Source organism: Labeo rohita, chromosome 7, assembly GCF_022985175.1.
Source record: "Labeo rohita strain BAU-BD-2019 chromosome 7, IGBB_LRoh.1.0, whole genome shotgun sequence".
NCBI classification, from domain to species: domain Eukaryota; kingdom Metazoa; phylum Chordata; class Actinopteri; order Cypriniformes; family Cyprinidae; genus Labeo; species Labeo rohita.
The window spans coordinates 37,466,790-37,483,694 of record NC_066875.1 but is presented as its reverse complement, the minus strand read 5'-3'; the positions used below and the strand labels follow the sequence as shown (position 1 = coordinate 37,483,694).

The 16,905-nt window shown below is 36.1% G+C and overlaps 1 protein-coding gene across 1 annotated transcript; it reads left to right on the top strand.

Annotated features, from left to right (window-relative positions):
* Nucleotides 1–357: 357 nt before the first annotated feature.
* Nucleotides 358–16,273, top strand: chrnb1l (cholinergic receptor, nicotinic, beta 1 (muscle) like). Its single transcript, XM_051116170.1, has 11 exons — nucleotides 358–617; nucleotides 2,395–2,528; nucleotides 2,939–2,983; nucleotides 6,423–6,532; nucleotides 6,766–6,874; nucleotides 7,464–7,611; nucleotides 7,845–8,030; nucleotides 8,676–8,899; nucleotides 8,981–9,159; nucleotides 14,744–14,885; nucleotides 15,122–16,273. The coding sequence occupies exons 1-11, from the start codon at nucleotides 566–568 to the stop codon at nucleotides 15,260–15,262; spliced, it is 1,470 nt and encodes a 489-aa protein (XP_050972127.1). The 5' UTR covers nucleotides 358–565; the 3' UTR covers nucleotides 15,263–16,273.
* Nucleotides 16,274–16,905: the final 632 nt, after the last annotated feature.

Sequence of the window (16,905 nt, the reverse complement as noted above, 5' to 3'; positions counted from 1 at the left end):
AATAGCAAAATTAGCATTTTAGAGTTGGTCTTTAGCAATTAGATTATACTGAGAACAAGTGTGAAAGGGAAGTCCCCACAAAAGAATCTGAGCAGTGTGAATGTGTGTGTGTGTGTGTGTGTGTGTATGAGTATGTTCACTCCTGTCCTTTCTCCCCAGTCGTGCCCACCTCTTCCCTTTGTTCTCCCACAAAAATATCCCCACACACACACACACTTACACAAACCATCAACAGGTGCCTGCCAGGGCTGCCACAGAGTCCACACATTCCTCTCTCCCTCCCATAATTCTCTTTCCTTCCAACCAATCACAGACCTGTTTTGCACAAGTCAGGTTGCAGGGAGGAGAAAAGTGATGAAGTGACCATGTCAGGGTTTGGTAGGAATGGTTTGGCACTGTAATTAACACAATCGCATTGGGCTCTTGGTTGGAGGGAGCACAGAGTCTGTGGAGTGGGATATGCAAGTTAGTGTGAGTGCATGTGAGAGCTTGTTAAGGAGTGTTGGTACGTGGTGCCAGTGGTGACGGCTGGTGCCAAACTGTGGATATACAGATTGCACTTAAAATGAAGACTCTGCTTTGGGTCCTGTGGTGCTGCTGGCTTCTAACTCTTACAGGTAATACAGATCTGGTAGTTTTGTGTCCTTTTGATGTGGGAAGAGTGTTTGTGTTGACATATTTGCGATCCTGGACCACAAAACCAGTCATAAGTAGCATGGGTGTATTTGTAGCAATAGCAAACAATACACTGTATGGGTCAAAATTATCGATTTTTCTTTTATTTAAAAAAAGTAAAGTTCTGTGAAGATATTTTGTAAATTTCCTACCAGTAAATATATCAAAACTTTAAATTACAGTACGAGATTAAAAATATTTCGACTTTACTCTCATAATTTCCTACCCAACACCAAACTTTTGAATATCCCTTATAAAAAAATCCTAAAGGATTCCAGCATTTTAGTGCCACGTTAAAAAAAAAAAAAAAAAAAAAAAAAAAAAAAAAAAAAGAAGATTCTGAGATTTAAAGTCGTAATTTTACAAATGAAATTACAGGAATAAAGTCTCAATATTTTGAAAATAAAGTCAAAATATTTTACAAATAAATTAAAACATTATGAGAATAATTTTTAGCAATTACAGTATGGGATTAAAGTTATAATATTTTTTGTTTGTTATTTTCTAAATTTTTTATTTTTAAATTATTCTCACAATATTTTGACTTAATTCTCTAAACATTTCGACTTTATTCTTGTCATTTTGACTTTGTTCTCAAAATTACAACTTTGATCTAATGATCTTAGATTTATTTTTTTTTTAACGTGGCACTGAAACACCGGAATCCTTTAGGATTTTTGGATAATGGATATTCAAAAGTTTGGTGTTGGTAGGAGTATTTGATCTTAAATGCAGTAGAAAAAGTGCCACGTTAAAAAAAGAAAGAAAAAAAATCTAAAATTACAAGATTAAAGTCATAGTATTTTGACTAAAAACTAAAACTAAACATATTGTAACTTTAATCTCCTACTGTAATTGCTACAAATTATTCTCATAATTTTTAATTTATTCTCAAAATATTTTGACTTTATTCTCAAAACACTGACTTTATTTTTGTAATTTTGACTTTATTCTCGGAACATTTCTACTTTATTCCCAGAATTTTGAATTCATTGCTGAAATTATGAGAAATATTTAGACTTTATTGTAATTTCGACTTTATTCTCAAAATATTATGACTTTAATCTCATCATATTTTTTTTTTTTGTGGCACTAAAACGCTGTCATAGAAAACAGTTGTGCTGCTTAATATTATTGTAGGAAAACATGATGCATATTTTCAGTATTCTGTAATGAAACAGAAATTATTTGCAGTGACTTTTGATCAATTTATTTATCTTTGCTCTAAAAAAAAAAACTTTAATTTCCTTAGAAAAAACGTACTAACCCCAAATAAAATTCCTATTAATAATTGTTCATTATTTTAGAATTTGGAATCAGTCTATGGTCATGTTTATCTGATCAGACGTGATTGCAGATAGTAACAGGTGTATGTGTCAGTAGTGTGTGTCAGTTATGTGCTCTCATGAACTGCATGTGATGGACTGCATCTCACTGACATACATTGCATGTAATGTTTAGAATGCTACAGCACATTTGACCTTGTAATAAGGAGACAAAGAAAGCAGCGCTGAGGCCATTAACTCCTCTGCATGTTGATCTGGGTCAGCCCATTCTTAGAAAACCCTTTTTATGACTACAAGTCAAGAGAGACACTGTAAGAGAGACAAGTCTGTGCTGGAGTTATTTTGATTAAGAAACAAGGACAGGAAAGGAGTTAATGACCTGCTGAAATAAAACAAGCATTTTTGTGTGTGTGTGTGTGTGTGTGTTTTTTAGTGGCATCCGAGGCTGAACGGAGGCTACTGGAGGATTTGTTTCAGGATTACAACCTGAAGGTGCGGCCAGCGCGTACCTGGAATGATCGAGTGATGGTCCGTGTGGGAATGACTTTAGTACAGCTCATCAGCTTGGTATGATACACATAACACTCACACACAAACACGTCCACACACACATTTTCCTATGCGGAATTACTTACTGATCCTGTCTTTGTTCATTCATGTTTTTTCCAAAGCGTTTCTTTCTTTGTCATCGCTCACACCGTTTGTGTTCGGTGACATTTACAACAGGCTGTTGGAGATCAGCGGCCCAGCTGCCGCTCTCGTACCCACTGGGCCGTGGAGTCAACACTTCAGCAACGTTTCCCTAACATTAGAGAAACATTAGCACATAGTCCCCTATCAGGAAGTGCTTTCCAGCCATGAGGCATCAAGCCATGCATAGAACATTAGCTTTTATATGGAAGGACTGACTGTGACAGCATGCCACGTTCGACACGCGTTAACGGCGCGCTAATGTCACTATCTCTCTTCTCTCACAGAACGAGAAGAATGGAGAGATGACAACAAATGTGTTCATGAATATGGTGAGAGGCAGATCATTTATCTCATCCTTCCTAACCGCTGTTTATTTTCCACTTAAATTGACTTGTCACTTCTTATAACCGCAAGTCATTTTTGGCTTTTCTTTTCTTTTTTTTAAACTGTCTTATGTGCTTGCTTCAGCTGTAGAGAAAATAAGGGTGCTCAGTGGAAAAATGCTGTGTGTGTGTGTGTGTGTGTGTGTGTGTGTGTGTGTGTGTGTGTGTGAGAGATAGAATTGGTTTGCTTAACTAAGGGATTAAAGGAGAAGTCCACTTCCAAAACAAAACAACAGTTTACAAATAATGAACTCGTCCCTTGTCATACACAATGTTCATGTCTTTCTTTCTTCAGTCGTAAAGAAATTATGTTTTTTGAGGAAAACATTTCAGCATTTTCCCCCATATAATGGACTGGTACGGTGCCCCTGATTTTGAACTTCCAAAAAGCAGTTTAAATGCGGCTTCAAACGATCCCAAATGCAGTTGTAAACGATCCCAGTGGAGAAAGAAGGGTTTTATCTAGCGTAACGATTGGTTATTTTAATAAAAATAGTAAAATTTATATACTTTTTAATGTCAAACACTCGTCTTGTCTTACTCTGCCTGGACTGTTTTTGTTCCTGTTCATGACAGTTAGGGGTATGTCGAAAAACTCCCATCTCATATTCTCCTTCAACTTCAAAATCATCCTATATCGCTGTTTTACCTTTTTTGTTAAGGGTGTTTGATCTTCTTCTGGGTTGGTACTTCTGCAGCGATGTAGGATGACTTTAAAATGATTTTTGAAGTTGAGGGACAAAATACGGTCAGAGTTTTTTGACATACCCTAATTGTCTTGAGCCAGAATACACAGAGTTCAAGGACTGCAAGGCAAGATGAGCGTTTGAGAATAAAAAGTATTTAAATTGTATTTTTTAAATGTAAATAACCAAACGTTTTGCTAGATAAGACCTTCTTCCTCAGCTGGGATCTGGGATTTACAACCACATTTGGGATCGCTTGAAGCCGCATTTAAACTGAATTTTGGAAGTTCGAAATCGGGGCACCGTATCAGTCCATTATATGGAGAAAAATCCTGAAATGTTTTCCTCAAAAAACATAATTTCTTTACGACTGAAGAAAGAAAGACATGAACATCTTGGATGACAAGGGGGTGAGTAAATTATATGTGAATCTTTGTTTTGGAAGTGGACTTCTCCTTTAAGGTTTAAGGATAATTTTAACAGATGAACAGATGAGACTGCGAAACTTTTCATGTTCAACACCACACCCCACAGTTACAGCGATTTTTAATATATTCTAATTTTTTATGAACCAATATCGATTCCTAAATCCCAAATCAATCTTTTGGTCTTTGCTGTTTTGAGTTCATGAATAGTGTGCCCCCTATCCAATAAATCACAATAGACTAAGCTTTGTGTTACTTTTGATATGCAACAAAGTCTCAGATTTCAAATTCTGTCCAATTCATTAGGAAATTCAACAATAAATACCGTTTTGGCGCTCTTTAATGTGCCGATAGATCATTGTAGCTTCTGGCTACTTGCCTGTGTGTCATCAAACACATAGCAAAACATTCATGACAGTTTCGTTTTTGTTCTGGATCCAGTGCTGTGCCGCTACACTGGAGCGCACTCACCGCCAGCTGGACAGGAGTGGGAATTACAGTTACAAGTTAAAATAGATCACCCTCAGTGTAATCTGTCAAAGTGACGGATGGCCTTCAGATTTTTCCGTCATTGATTAAAAAAAAATTCTGTCAGTGACGGACAATTTTTGGTTAACACGACCTCTGCTTTAGAGATATCCTGATTTGGATAAACAGTTTAATAATGTTTTAAAGAAATGTTTCTGGAGTACTAAATCAGCATATTAGAAAAGTTTCTGAAGGATCATGAGACACTGAAGTCTGTAGTAATTGCTAAAAGTTCACAATATTATGGTATTTGCTGTATTTTTTACAGTATTTTTGAGCACTGGTGGAGAGACTTCTTAAAAAAACATTAATAGATCTTACTGACTACATACTTTTGAATGATTGTGTGTGTGTGAGAGAGAGAGAACAGTTGAAGGAATATTAGCTGCAGCGTAGATATATCACTGTTCTACTAACATGTTTAAAAATATCCAAGGCATTTCAATAAAAAACTTTTTTCTTTTTTTTTTTTTTGTGGAAAACACAGTGATCAAAATTAGTGAACAGTAACCACTGTAGCACGAAACAAGATTACAACTAAAATTTTGCAAGGTTATGGCCTAACTGGTTATGGCTTAAAGATTTTCCAGAGATTTTCAATTGGTTTGAAATCAGGATACTGGCCTTGCCATTTTATTATTTCTGTGTTGTTACCTTCAAGAAACTGCTTTACCTGTTTTGCAGTGTGACGGGGGCATTGTCTTGCATGAAAATTGCAGGCTGATTGGGAAATGCTTGCAGGGAAAGAACTGCATGTTGCTGAAGGAGGTTCTGATAAACCTTCATCCTGCCATGTAACTTTAAGAGGCCCAACTCCTGCTGCAGAAAGCATCCCCAAAACTATGGCACTTCCTCCTCTACTTTTCACTGACTTCTTTAAGCACTTGGGCTTCAGTCTTCAGATTCTTTCTGCTCATAGGAGGCTTGGTCACTGCACAGCACTTTTTAGTCCAACTATTCTTAAACATGCTGAGACAGATCCTTACCCTGTTCAGCACAGAACTGCCAAGCAATTCCAGCTACAGTGTCGAACCGATTCCTGATTGAAAGTCTCCGCATTATCCTGTCTTCTCATGCATTTTTCTTACGTGGACAACCATGGAATTCCAACCATGGAATTAGTGTCATTGTAAACCTGCAATATTTGAGAAATCACAGAGTTGGAATGACCAGCTTCTCTTGCAGTGGTCATCAGTCACCTTAGAGCAGCCCGCCATCTTGCAATTTCAGTGAAAACTGGAGGAATGCTAAAGTTAAATAGGATTTGTTGTGTAATTAAGGAAGTTAGCACCAGGTGCCAAACTAACACCAATAGCTTGGAGGTATCTGTAAGTGTTCTCTAGTTTTGATCAGAGTTCTTTTTCAAATATCTCCTTTAAAGTTTTTTTATACTGTGCTTCAGAATACAAATAATTTATAAAATATGCTTAAAAACTTACCCTTCTACTTCTTTTAGGATAACGTCAAACAGGACTAAGCAGTGACCTTGAAATTTAGGAAATTATAGGTTGTTCTCTAATTTTGATCTCCACTGTTTATTTTATTTTTTGAGATTTCTAATCTCAGTAAGTAACTGAGTTAGTGTTGTTTCAAGTCAAAATATGAAGACCAGCCAAAGGTTCATATGAGGGAAATGGCTTAATAAACCAGACAAAAATGTCTTAATAAAGTTTTAATATTAAAAAACTGTAGAATTTGATGGTAATTCCATTACCTCCCCACTCTCTCTGTCTCTCTCATTTCAAGGAATGGACAGATTACAGGTTATCTTGGAATCCTGAGGACTACGACAGAATTGACGTTGTGCGAATTCCTCCCTTAAAAGTGTGGCGTCCAGATATTTACCTAATCAACAAGTGAGAGAATACTCCTATAATGCCACACTGACAAACATTTGAAAATCTGTAAAAAAGTGCATGATCAGCACTGCTCTGCAGCATTTTTAACATTTTTAACCTCGACAGTATCATACGTGCACTGAAAACCTTTTGATCTGTTTACACTGTTAAAATTTCTGTTAGAAAATGAAACCTGTCAAGGACATACTAAATTTAGGAGTTGACTAAGTTGTTGTCTTTCTGTTTAATAGTAATGATGGTCAGTTTGATGTTGCCCTGTATGTGAACGTGCTGGTAAGGAGTGATGGAACCGTCTCCTGGTATCCGCCAGCCATCTACCGCAGCTCTTGTTCAATAGAGGTACAAGTAAACTTCATAGTATGCTAACATGTCAAAGAGGTCATCGGATGCCCATTTTCCACAAATTGATAAATGTAAATGGCGACTATGTTCATTATTTCATCCAACAACAAAACACCTTAACTGCTTAGGAGACATTCTTGTCTACTCCTGCTCCGGCATCGAAACAATGGCGTACTGTTTACAGCTCACTCAGGGCGGGACTATGCTGAAACGGCCTTGTCAATCAAAAATCGTGGGAGTGGCCTTGGTCTGTGATGTCACACAGCCAAGAATCAAAGAATGGCTTGATTTGAGAAAGGGGTAATGATAGGGATTTTTTAAATGATTTTTTTTTGTATTAAAGGTTGAATATGTACACACACTGCCAACACACATTCAAACAACATGTAAAAGTGAACTTTGCATCTGATGACCTTTTTAAAGGTATATTTCTGGATCAGAGGAAATCTACTTCTATTGCAAATACGTTGTGTTAAACATTGAACCACAAATCACTGTTGGCATATTATACTGTTTTAAAAGTATATTATTATTGCATGGTACTATTACTGTATCGTGTTTAAATCTGTGTTTTCCATCCCTATAGGTGGCATACTTTCCTTTTGACTGGCAGAACTGCACAATGGTGTTTCGTTCCTACACATATGATTCCTCAGAAGTGGACCTTCAGTACGGTCTAGATGAAGATGGCAATGAGCTTCATGAGATAGTGATTGATGAGAATGCATTCACTGGTTAGTGTACTTCTTCCAAGGTCAGAAACCGTGGTATAATACAACAGTGTCATTGAATTGTACATTGATTTATGAAAATAATATTTGTACAAAATTATTGTTAATCTAATTTGCTAAGTTAATTTACCTGTAGTCTGTTTGCAGTTGCCAAGCAATGTAGCAACTTGGCACATTGCACACTCTCTTCTTCCTTCTGTCTCTCTTTCTCTCATCAGTCCTCTCTCTTCCCTAAGAGAACGGTGAGTGGCAGATTTGTCACAAGCCCAGCAGAAAGAACATCCACGATGACTTGTATGAGGACATCACCTTCTACCTGATCATTGAGAGGAAGCCTCTGTTCTACATCATTAACATCATCGTGCCCTGCATCCTTACCAGTGTCCTGGCCATATTTGTCTTCTATCTGCCACCTGGTGCAGGTGCCCATTTTTAATTAGAAAATCAATATGATGAATAAATTGCGCAGTTTTATGTACAAATTTGATGTTTTATGAAACATCCTAACCTAATATACACTACTATTCAGATGTTTGAAGTTGGTAAGATTTTTTACATGTTTTTTAAGGTCTCATATGCTCACCAAGGCTGCATTTATTTGATCAAAAATACAGTAATATTGTGAAATATTACTGCCATTTAAAATAACCGTTTTCTATTTTTATATATTTTAAAATGTAATTTATTCCTGTGATCAAAGCTGAATTTTCAGCATCATTCAGCATCAGTACACCAGTCTTCAGCATCACATAATTGTTCAGAAATCATTCTAATATGCTGATTTACTGCACAAGGAATGAAAATTCCTATTATTAGCGATGTTGAAAATAGTTGTACCACTTAATATTTTTGTGGAAACCATGGTATCTTTTTTTTTAGGACTCTTTGACGAATAGAAAGTGCAAAAGAGCAGCTTTTATTTGAAAATAGAAATCTTCTGTAACATTATAAATGTCTTTTTTGTTAATATTAATGAATCTTTGAATAATGAGAATATTAATAGTTTGTAATTTTATTTATAAAGAAAGTCAATGGAACATAAGACAACTTTCTGATCTCTCCCTCAGGTGAGAAGATGACTCTATCCATCTCTGTCCTCATCGCTCTCACTGTTTTCATGCTTTTGTTGGCTGACAAAGTTCCAGAAACATCACTTGGCATTCCTATCATCGTTAACTATGTAATGTTCACCATGATTCTGGTGACATTCTCAGTCATCCTTAGTGTGGTGGTCCTGAACCTTCACCACAGGACTCCCAGCACACACCACATGCCCGTATGGGTGCGAAAGGTGACCCTTAGGATTCAGATTCACAAAGATCTTTATTTAAAGAGTAGCTGAAAGCATTTCCTGTCATGTAACATTCTGCAGGTTTTCATCAACTTACTGCCCCGTTACTTGGGTGTGCTGAGGCCCCAAATGGAGGATCCGGTGGAAGACGAGCCAAAAGAAACCATCCCATTGGGTTGTCTGGACAAAGGTCTCAAACCTGGAGGTGAATATTTTATCCGAAAGATCAACCCAGAGCTGGTATTGCCTTGGAGAGGAAGGTTAGTATTGCACACAATAATCAGTCTCAATCACAGTCAATCACAAAATAATCCTGCTTTTGTTTAAAACAATTTGTGTGTCCTCTAAAACTGTTTAATATTAAATGTGATATAAAAATGCATTTGAAATAACATCCATATAAATGTATAGAATAACATCTGATTTGGTTGTGGTTAAAGTTTCTAATCACAAAGTGAAGTTTACAATAGTTTGTCTATTTTTTAACCTATTTGTCTTGTCTTTTTACTGCAAATGCAAAGTACAAGTCTTGTTAGACACAATTAATAAACACTAACTCAGACAAAAACACATAGATGCCAAATCAATATGCAACACTTTAATGTGCTTGTATCATAATCTGCTGGAGTTGGCAATATTGCTTGCTTTTAAACAACTCCCATAAACGCGGATCAGGGTGGGCAGATGATGAAAGTCTCTGTTCTGGCTGTTCCTCCTCTCAATCCAAGGGCATTTGATCTCAGCCCAGTTAAGCCCAGTCACCCCTCCAAAGTCGCCAGAATCTAAGCCCTTGTTGAGCTGAGGCATTAGAGTGTAATGCACACAAGAACAGCAGGGGAGGGCCGAAGGTGGACGATGCACATAAATGGATGAATGGACATTTGGATGGACAGATGGATGGGTTTTCCCTGAAACGTTCCCTGATATGTGTCTCCATCTGTCCGTAATAGAAGTGATGAACTGTTTTGCGGGTGCACTGGTGCGCCTGTTCTCCTCCTCTTCATCTGTTTGAGAATGGCTCGTGACCTGTGCCCTGTCACTCTCGCTCCTGTAATCTGGTGCCGCAGAGTGTGCTACTCTTTAGCCAGTCTAACAGCTGGTCTTAAGATGGCTGTATGCCGCCAAAGCTTTATTAAAGTGCTAAGCTCACAAGTCCTTCAAGACATGGCGCCGGTCTTTAGGGCTACCAAATAATAGAAGTAATTTCAGAGAAAGTTAAGATCCATTTTTTTAGTAGCAGGTGGTACTTGCCATCCAATCTCTGAAACAAAGGCCTAAATTACATATGTTTCTTAATAAATCTAATGGTGTTTTGACAGTAGAGTTTTATGGGTGGTCTCATGTGTGTTTGATGTCAGAGCAGGCCCGGCTCCAGAATTAAATCACTGAGGGTGCTTCTTAAATTAGTGATGGTGCTCTAACCTTATACCTATATAAGCTATATATATATATGTGGTGTCTGTTTATAATTACTAAAAAGCTGTCACTCACTTAGATCATTGTCATCTCACAAATATACGTTCAATGAAGTTCGAATTTCTCTTATTTACATCGCGCTTACGTTGTTATAATGAGATGATTTGTGCTGAACACAATAACGTTACCTCAACACAAACTTTGGAGATTTGAGCTGTGAGTGGATTCTAATTTAAACACCTCTGATTCAAGAAATCAACAGATGTGCATGTGCATTGAAACAGAAACCGATCTCCAGAGTGCAAACCATAACGCACTGGATAGTTTACTAAATCTGCAATAAAATGACATTATTACAGCTTTAACTGAGGGTGCTATTGATTTCGTTTGAGGGTGCTTAGCACCCCCGTAGAACCGGGCCTGTGTCAGAGTTTGGCTGGTGGGAAAACGTGTAATGAACTCAGGTCTTGCTTGAAAACAGATATGCCTGATACCCAGTACACAACTGTTCTGAAAGCACTACAGCCTCATTTTAGAAAGTTAACAGCTATTAAAAATACATAATTTGAGTTTGTATTGTGATATTTTGTAGGCAGAGTGGCAAATGCATTTATTATTGTTTCTTGCCAGAAACATGAGTAGAAATGTCAGTTTTTTGGACATTTTAACATTGCCTTTTTTAACATCCCCCGAGTCCTTAAGTGTTATTTTACTATTATTTATATGCTAAAATACTTATATAATACTTGTGTAATAAAATAAAATATTTTGAAATGGCTTATATAAGGGTTCGTATAAGGTGCTTAAAGTGCTCGCAGTACTTGAATTTGCCTTTCTGAAAATCAAGGCCTGGAAAACCCTTGAAAATAGCAATATTTCTAAACAGGTACTTGAAAAGTGCTTGAATTATTGAAAGTGCTTAATTTTGTCGATAAGCATATCTTTTCAAGCTAAATTTACACAATTCAAAAAACATACCTTTTTCGCTTATTTCAGATGTTAATGTCAGAAAACAATCGAGCTAAGCAAGTAGTAGTACTGACAGTGTCATGTAAACATGGATTAAGATGCAAAACAGATGAAACAGGAACAGATGAACCAAATCAATTGGGTCATTTATGCTGCAACTGCTCCAATTGATTTAAACTTGTGACTTCAATCATTAATTTCAAATCAAACCAAATCAAATTAAAAGAGCCATTCATTTTCAAATTTCGACATCACGATTTTAAAAAACGTAGTGATGGGTGAAATGGAGCTTTTCTAAACTCTGAATCAGTTAAGCTATTGCGTCACAAAATGATTCAGTGTTTCAAAGCACTCCAATCGGATCACATATCGTGAATCATTTATTTCAGAACGGGACGTCAGTCCGCTCCGAGTCCTGATCTGAAATGATTGTTTGCAAATCATTATTCAGATAGGGACTAAAGAGCGTGCATTGTGAATCATTTGATTCAGATCGGGACTTCAGTGCAGGTTTGTGAATCATTTGTTTCAGATCAAGATTTCGGAGCAATTTTGGAACAGTGTTTTTTTTTTTTTTCTTCAGAAGTAGAAAACATTAAATTTTTTACATTTTTCAAATAGAAGGCACTGTTCAATAAGTGAGCTCTCTGATTGAAGTCTTTGAAAATTAAAAAATAATGCTTGAAAAGTCCTTGAAAGTCCTGGAATTTATTTTATTTTATTTTTTGTTATGTAGTAATTTTAATGTTTCTTCATTTATTATTTATTTAGTTTGTTTGTTAGTTTTTTTTTATTCTATTTTATATTTCTATTTAGCTTAATTTATGTCTAATTTCATTTTTTTAGTAACTTTAGTACTTCTTTTACTTATTTTAGTTAGCTGCCAAGGCGACATTTACCATTTTTAGTTCATTTTATCTAATTTTTGCATTTTATTTCAGTTAATGAAAACTATTTTACCACTAGTAATCGAGGTAGTACTTGTGTTGATAATGCAAATATACAGTGGTCCAGAGCAAGATGTGAAAGGAGAGACCTGTAACATGGGTTGGGTAACAGTGGTCAACTAGTTGTCCAACCACTAAAAAGTTTGTAGGAAATTTTTTTTTTTTTTTTTGTGGTGGTGGTGGTGGTGGTGGTGGTTGGTTCAAATAGCATAGTGAAAACATTACTTCTTGCACATTAAAACTCTTTGAGATGCTGCATTCTGTTCAATTTCTAGCTGTTTTACAATGTAAGAACACACTCAACTGAATATGCATGTCACGGTCAATAAATTTTTAAACCAGCTTAAGTGCTATAAACAGCCTAAAATACTTGGTAAAAGTTGTAGTCTGCTTGTTACTCTGACGTCCTAGCATCCACTGATAATGTATGTTTATTCAACTGTCTTAGAAAACAGGTTTGAGAAGTATGAAGTGCAATTATTTATGTGCATTGTTTGTTTATGCTGTGCAAAGGTATGTTTACATGAGTGGGCTATGCAGATAATCATGTGTGGATGGGTCTTTAAATAGTAGGTGTGAGCATGCAACATATGCATAGGAAAGCGAGTTCATACATCACGCATGCAGTATGTGGAAATGAGTTGTTAGAGTTCCTGTCTATACCGGTATGCATCTCATTGACCGTGCATATCATGTGCCGGACGTGTGGTGCTCTCTGTATAATCCCTGTTGGAAAAAACTCACCCTTGAAAGAATGGGAATGTGAGGGAGGAGAGGTCAGTCCCAGACACAGCACTGCTCTCATTCATTCTACACTGTATGACAGACTCATTCCCACTATAGCACAGCTCAGAGCAACACAATAGTGACCTCTACAATGAACTTATACTACTGTACTACATAACATGCAAACAACATTACAGCACAATGCTATATTATTAGTGACACTTACTAATTGCTATTGCTCATACTTGGTTATTACCATAGAATATTACATTTGATGCATAGCTCATGCTGCTGGGTTGTTGCAGAGTAGTATGCTGTTACTTTTAGTAGATGAAATCAGGTTATTTTCTCCTAGACATACAATCAAACTAAAATGTATTCAATATTTCTCACATTATCACAGTTCATTTACTATAGTTTAGAAAAATATTATAAAATATGACTAGAACTCAGTGTTAAACTGACAGAACAAATTCATCTTGATAATCAAAAATGAATTACGGTCAAGCCAAAATGTATTCAGACACCTTCAAAATTTCTCACATTATCACAGTTTATTCACTATAGTTTAGAAAATGGTAATAAAATATGACAAGAATTCAGAGTTAAACTGTGTCAGAACAAATTCATCCTGATAATGTCAGATAACAAAACATGATCAGGTCAAAGTGTGAACTCAAACTTTTGGCCCCAAATTTTTTATCAGTTTTACTGTTAGTCCACTGTATGAAGAATTTTTGGGTTCAATATGTCAGTTTACTTTATTTTGTTATCCTCACTTACATAAATGAACTATAGTGTCCTGCACCCACGATTAAAATAAATATCAAAAATGATATCTGCTGCTAATAATTTTTGTTTTGACTCTATGATAAGGACATGCAGCACATTAAACCTACTGTATATGCAGTACCAGTTGATCTCAAATGATTTATGAGCAATAAAATGCCATATCCTAATTAATATCAAATGGCCAAATTCCTGCTCATACTTATAAGCAATTTTTAAAGTAATGAATGAATAAATGATAATTTGCTGAAAATGAACTCATCCCTCAGGCCATTCAAGATGTAGATGAGTTTATCATCAGAACAGGTTTGAAGAAATTTAGCATTGCATCACTTGCTCACCAATGAATGCTTTGCCGTGAATGGGTGCCATCAGAGTCAAAACAGCTGATAAAAGCATTATAATTATCCATAAGCAATTTACACAACTCCAGTCCATCAGTTAATGTCTTGTGAAGTCCTATCCATAATATTTTATTCTCCAGTAAAAAAGTGATATTGTCTGAATCAGGAGAGAAATATGCATATATAATGCATCATTTACATGCAAAAAAAAAAAAAAGTCACAGAAGCACATTTTGACCAGAAGTTAAACGTTCAAATTACAGCAGATGTTAAGACTGGAGTCGTGTGGATTATTTGTGGACTATTGAGATGTATTTATCAACTGTTTGGACTCTAATTATGACGGCACCCATTAACTGCAGAGGATCTATTGGTGAGCAGATGTAATGCTAAATCTCTCCAAATCTGTTCTGATGAACTAAGAAAATTAATTTACATCTTGGATGGCCTGAGGGTGAGTAAATATCCTGCAGTTTTCATTTTTGGGTCAACTGTTCCTTTAATGATAATTGTTAGAGTTTTATATAATGTTAATAATCCACTTACAGTAAGTGGACATGGAAACACTGCAGCATGACAATTTGTGTTTTGTTAGTACGCTTATGAACCTTTGTTTAGGGGGTTAATCATTCGTTCATCTGTGTGCTTTTCAGTCATAATGAGAACACTGTGAAGTTGCAGAGGTTTTCAAACAGTGACAACTATTGTCTGATTCTGCCCCCGAATCTCAAATCTGCAATCGCCGCCATCACGTACATGGCTGAACAATTGAAGAAACAGGATGTGGACGATACTGTAAGTCTATGAAACACCATGCAAACACATGCTCGCAAACCACACACATTCTCGTTCACCTTCCGTCTCGTTTTCCACACATACTCGCAGATACACAAAGAAACCTTTATCTAAGTCTCTTCCCCTCGGTCAGTCCCTGATCCTCATGATTATTCATAAATTGACAATACACATCCTCCTGTGTTAGTGAGATAAACATATCCCATTGTTTCTGTGTTTGATGTCTGCGCGTGTAGATGACAGATGACTGGCAGTACATTGCTGTGGTTTTGGATCGGCTCTTCCTTTGGCTCTTTGTCATCATTACTACCCTGGGAACACTGGCCATGTTTCTGGATGCCAGTTTCAACTACACTCCTGACAAACCTTTTCCATGAGCACATCTCTTAAACCACAACCACACAGCTACTGCACAGCTCCTGAACACAAAACATAGTAAGACTGAAGGTTGTGTGGACTGACTCTAGGGGGCACCAGAAAATCACACATTTTATTTTGTCTTTCTTTCTTTCTTAATGTTTCCATTTATAATACTTTGTTGCTATCTTTCCATGACAATATATTTGTTATTTTCTTTCAGTTCATCCACTCTGCTTATAATCATACATTTGCTCTTTACTTATTACATACTGCATTAGGTCACTATGTTTAATAAAACTTTAATAACTATTTTACTTTTTAAATAAGATATTAAGAAAATGTTCTCGCCATAGTCTAGATTACTTGTTTTCATAACTTTTTCACTGATCCAGCGTTCATAAAACTGAAAGAGCATGTAAATTGTTGCCTTTATTTAATTGTTTTTTTTTTTTTTTTTCATTTATTTGTTGTTTGTTTATTTTACATTTCTTTTCTTTGAGAAACTAGATATCTCTAATGTCTTAGAGAATATATGATGAAAATTATAATCACATGCATTCAGCATAATCTAAACGACCATATTTTTCTCCTTGTGTGCAGCTCTTTTCTGTCTGCCAGCATTGGTTTGTTAAATCCTTCCTGGATCTGACTCGTCACTGAACCATTAGGATATAAAGTCTGACAAGCATGCTGTAACTCCATTCTTAGCCAGTCTAGCTATGGTAAAGTTAATGAACTGATGCCCAGTCAATTCTAAACAACATTACGTGACCGTTTTCTGGCTTGCACACCTCTTTTTTTTCCAGCCAGTGATTCAAACATCAATAATATGTTGTCCATTTATTATTATTGTGATGAACCACTTGCTGTTGGCTAATTCTGAAATAAAATGAGATTTTAAACTTTAAAAATCGGAATGAACAGAGCCAAACTCATGGCTCATGTTTGGCCTGAATTTATAAAGCAAAATTATATGGTTCGTGATTACCTTACAGCAGCTTTTATTAGGTTAGCATAAATTATTTGGAATTACCTGACCAATTTTATGCTAGTTTGCTCATATTTTGTGTTGGATCATTTTCTGTAGCATGAAATTAAAGTTATTATTTTTTTTTATTGAGTCATGGAAGTCTTTAAAGTCAGTTCGTGAAAACAAAATGAAAATTACTGTTTTTTCTTAGTGTACATTTATAGTCTTGGTGGACTTTTTATTCTCAAGACACATTACAAAGTATTTTTTAATCAGATAAATGGTGTCTTAGTAAGCATAAAAATATCTTTTTTTTTTTTTAGTTGAAAAAAAGACCTTGTAATTCCTAGATTACATCAGTTTGGCCTCTGTGCCTACATTTCTGTGAAGGCACCTAGTTGCATACGAAGTAAAAGAAAGAGGTAAGAAATAATGAAATAAGAAAAGCTCATTAGCCGAGTCACTGCTTTTGAGGGGAAACCAGAGGCCTGTGTGTTTTATTGCTAACGGTTCAGTGGGCTTCTAAGGAGGCTTACAGCAGTTTAATCACTGCTTTTTCACTTCAAAAAAAGCCCTGGAGCCAGCCAGAAGAAAAGCCATGAAGGGAGTTTCTGTTCTTCTCAGGGCTGATTTAGCACTGTCTGCTCCCTCTTTACTGAGTGTTGTCTGTTTACTGGATCTAGGTGGGGA

Excerpts from the sequence above, each read along its gene's own strand:
- chrnb1l (XM_051116170.1), top strand. The coding sequence starts at position 566 with ATGAAGACTCTGCTTTGGGTCCTGTGGTGCTGCTGGCTTCTAACTCTT. Across the intron at positions 618-2,394 it reads CTGGCTTCTAACTCTTACAG|TGGCATCCGAGGCTGAACGG; the intron begins GTAATACAGATC and ends TGTGTTTTTTAG. Across the intron at positions 2,984-6,422 it reads CAAATGTGTTCATGAATATG|GAATGGACAGATTACAGGTT; the intron begins GTGAGAGGCAGA and ends TCTCATTTCAAG.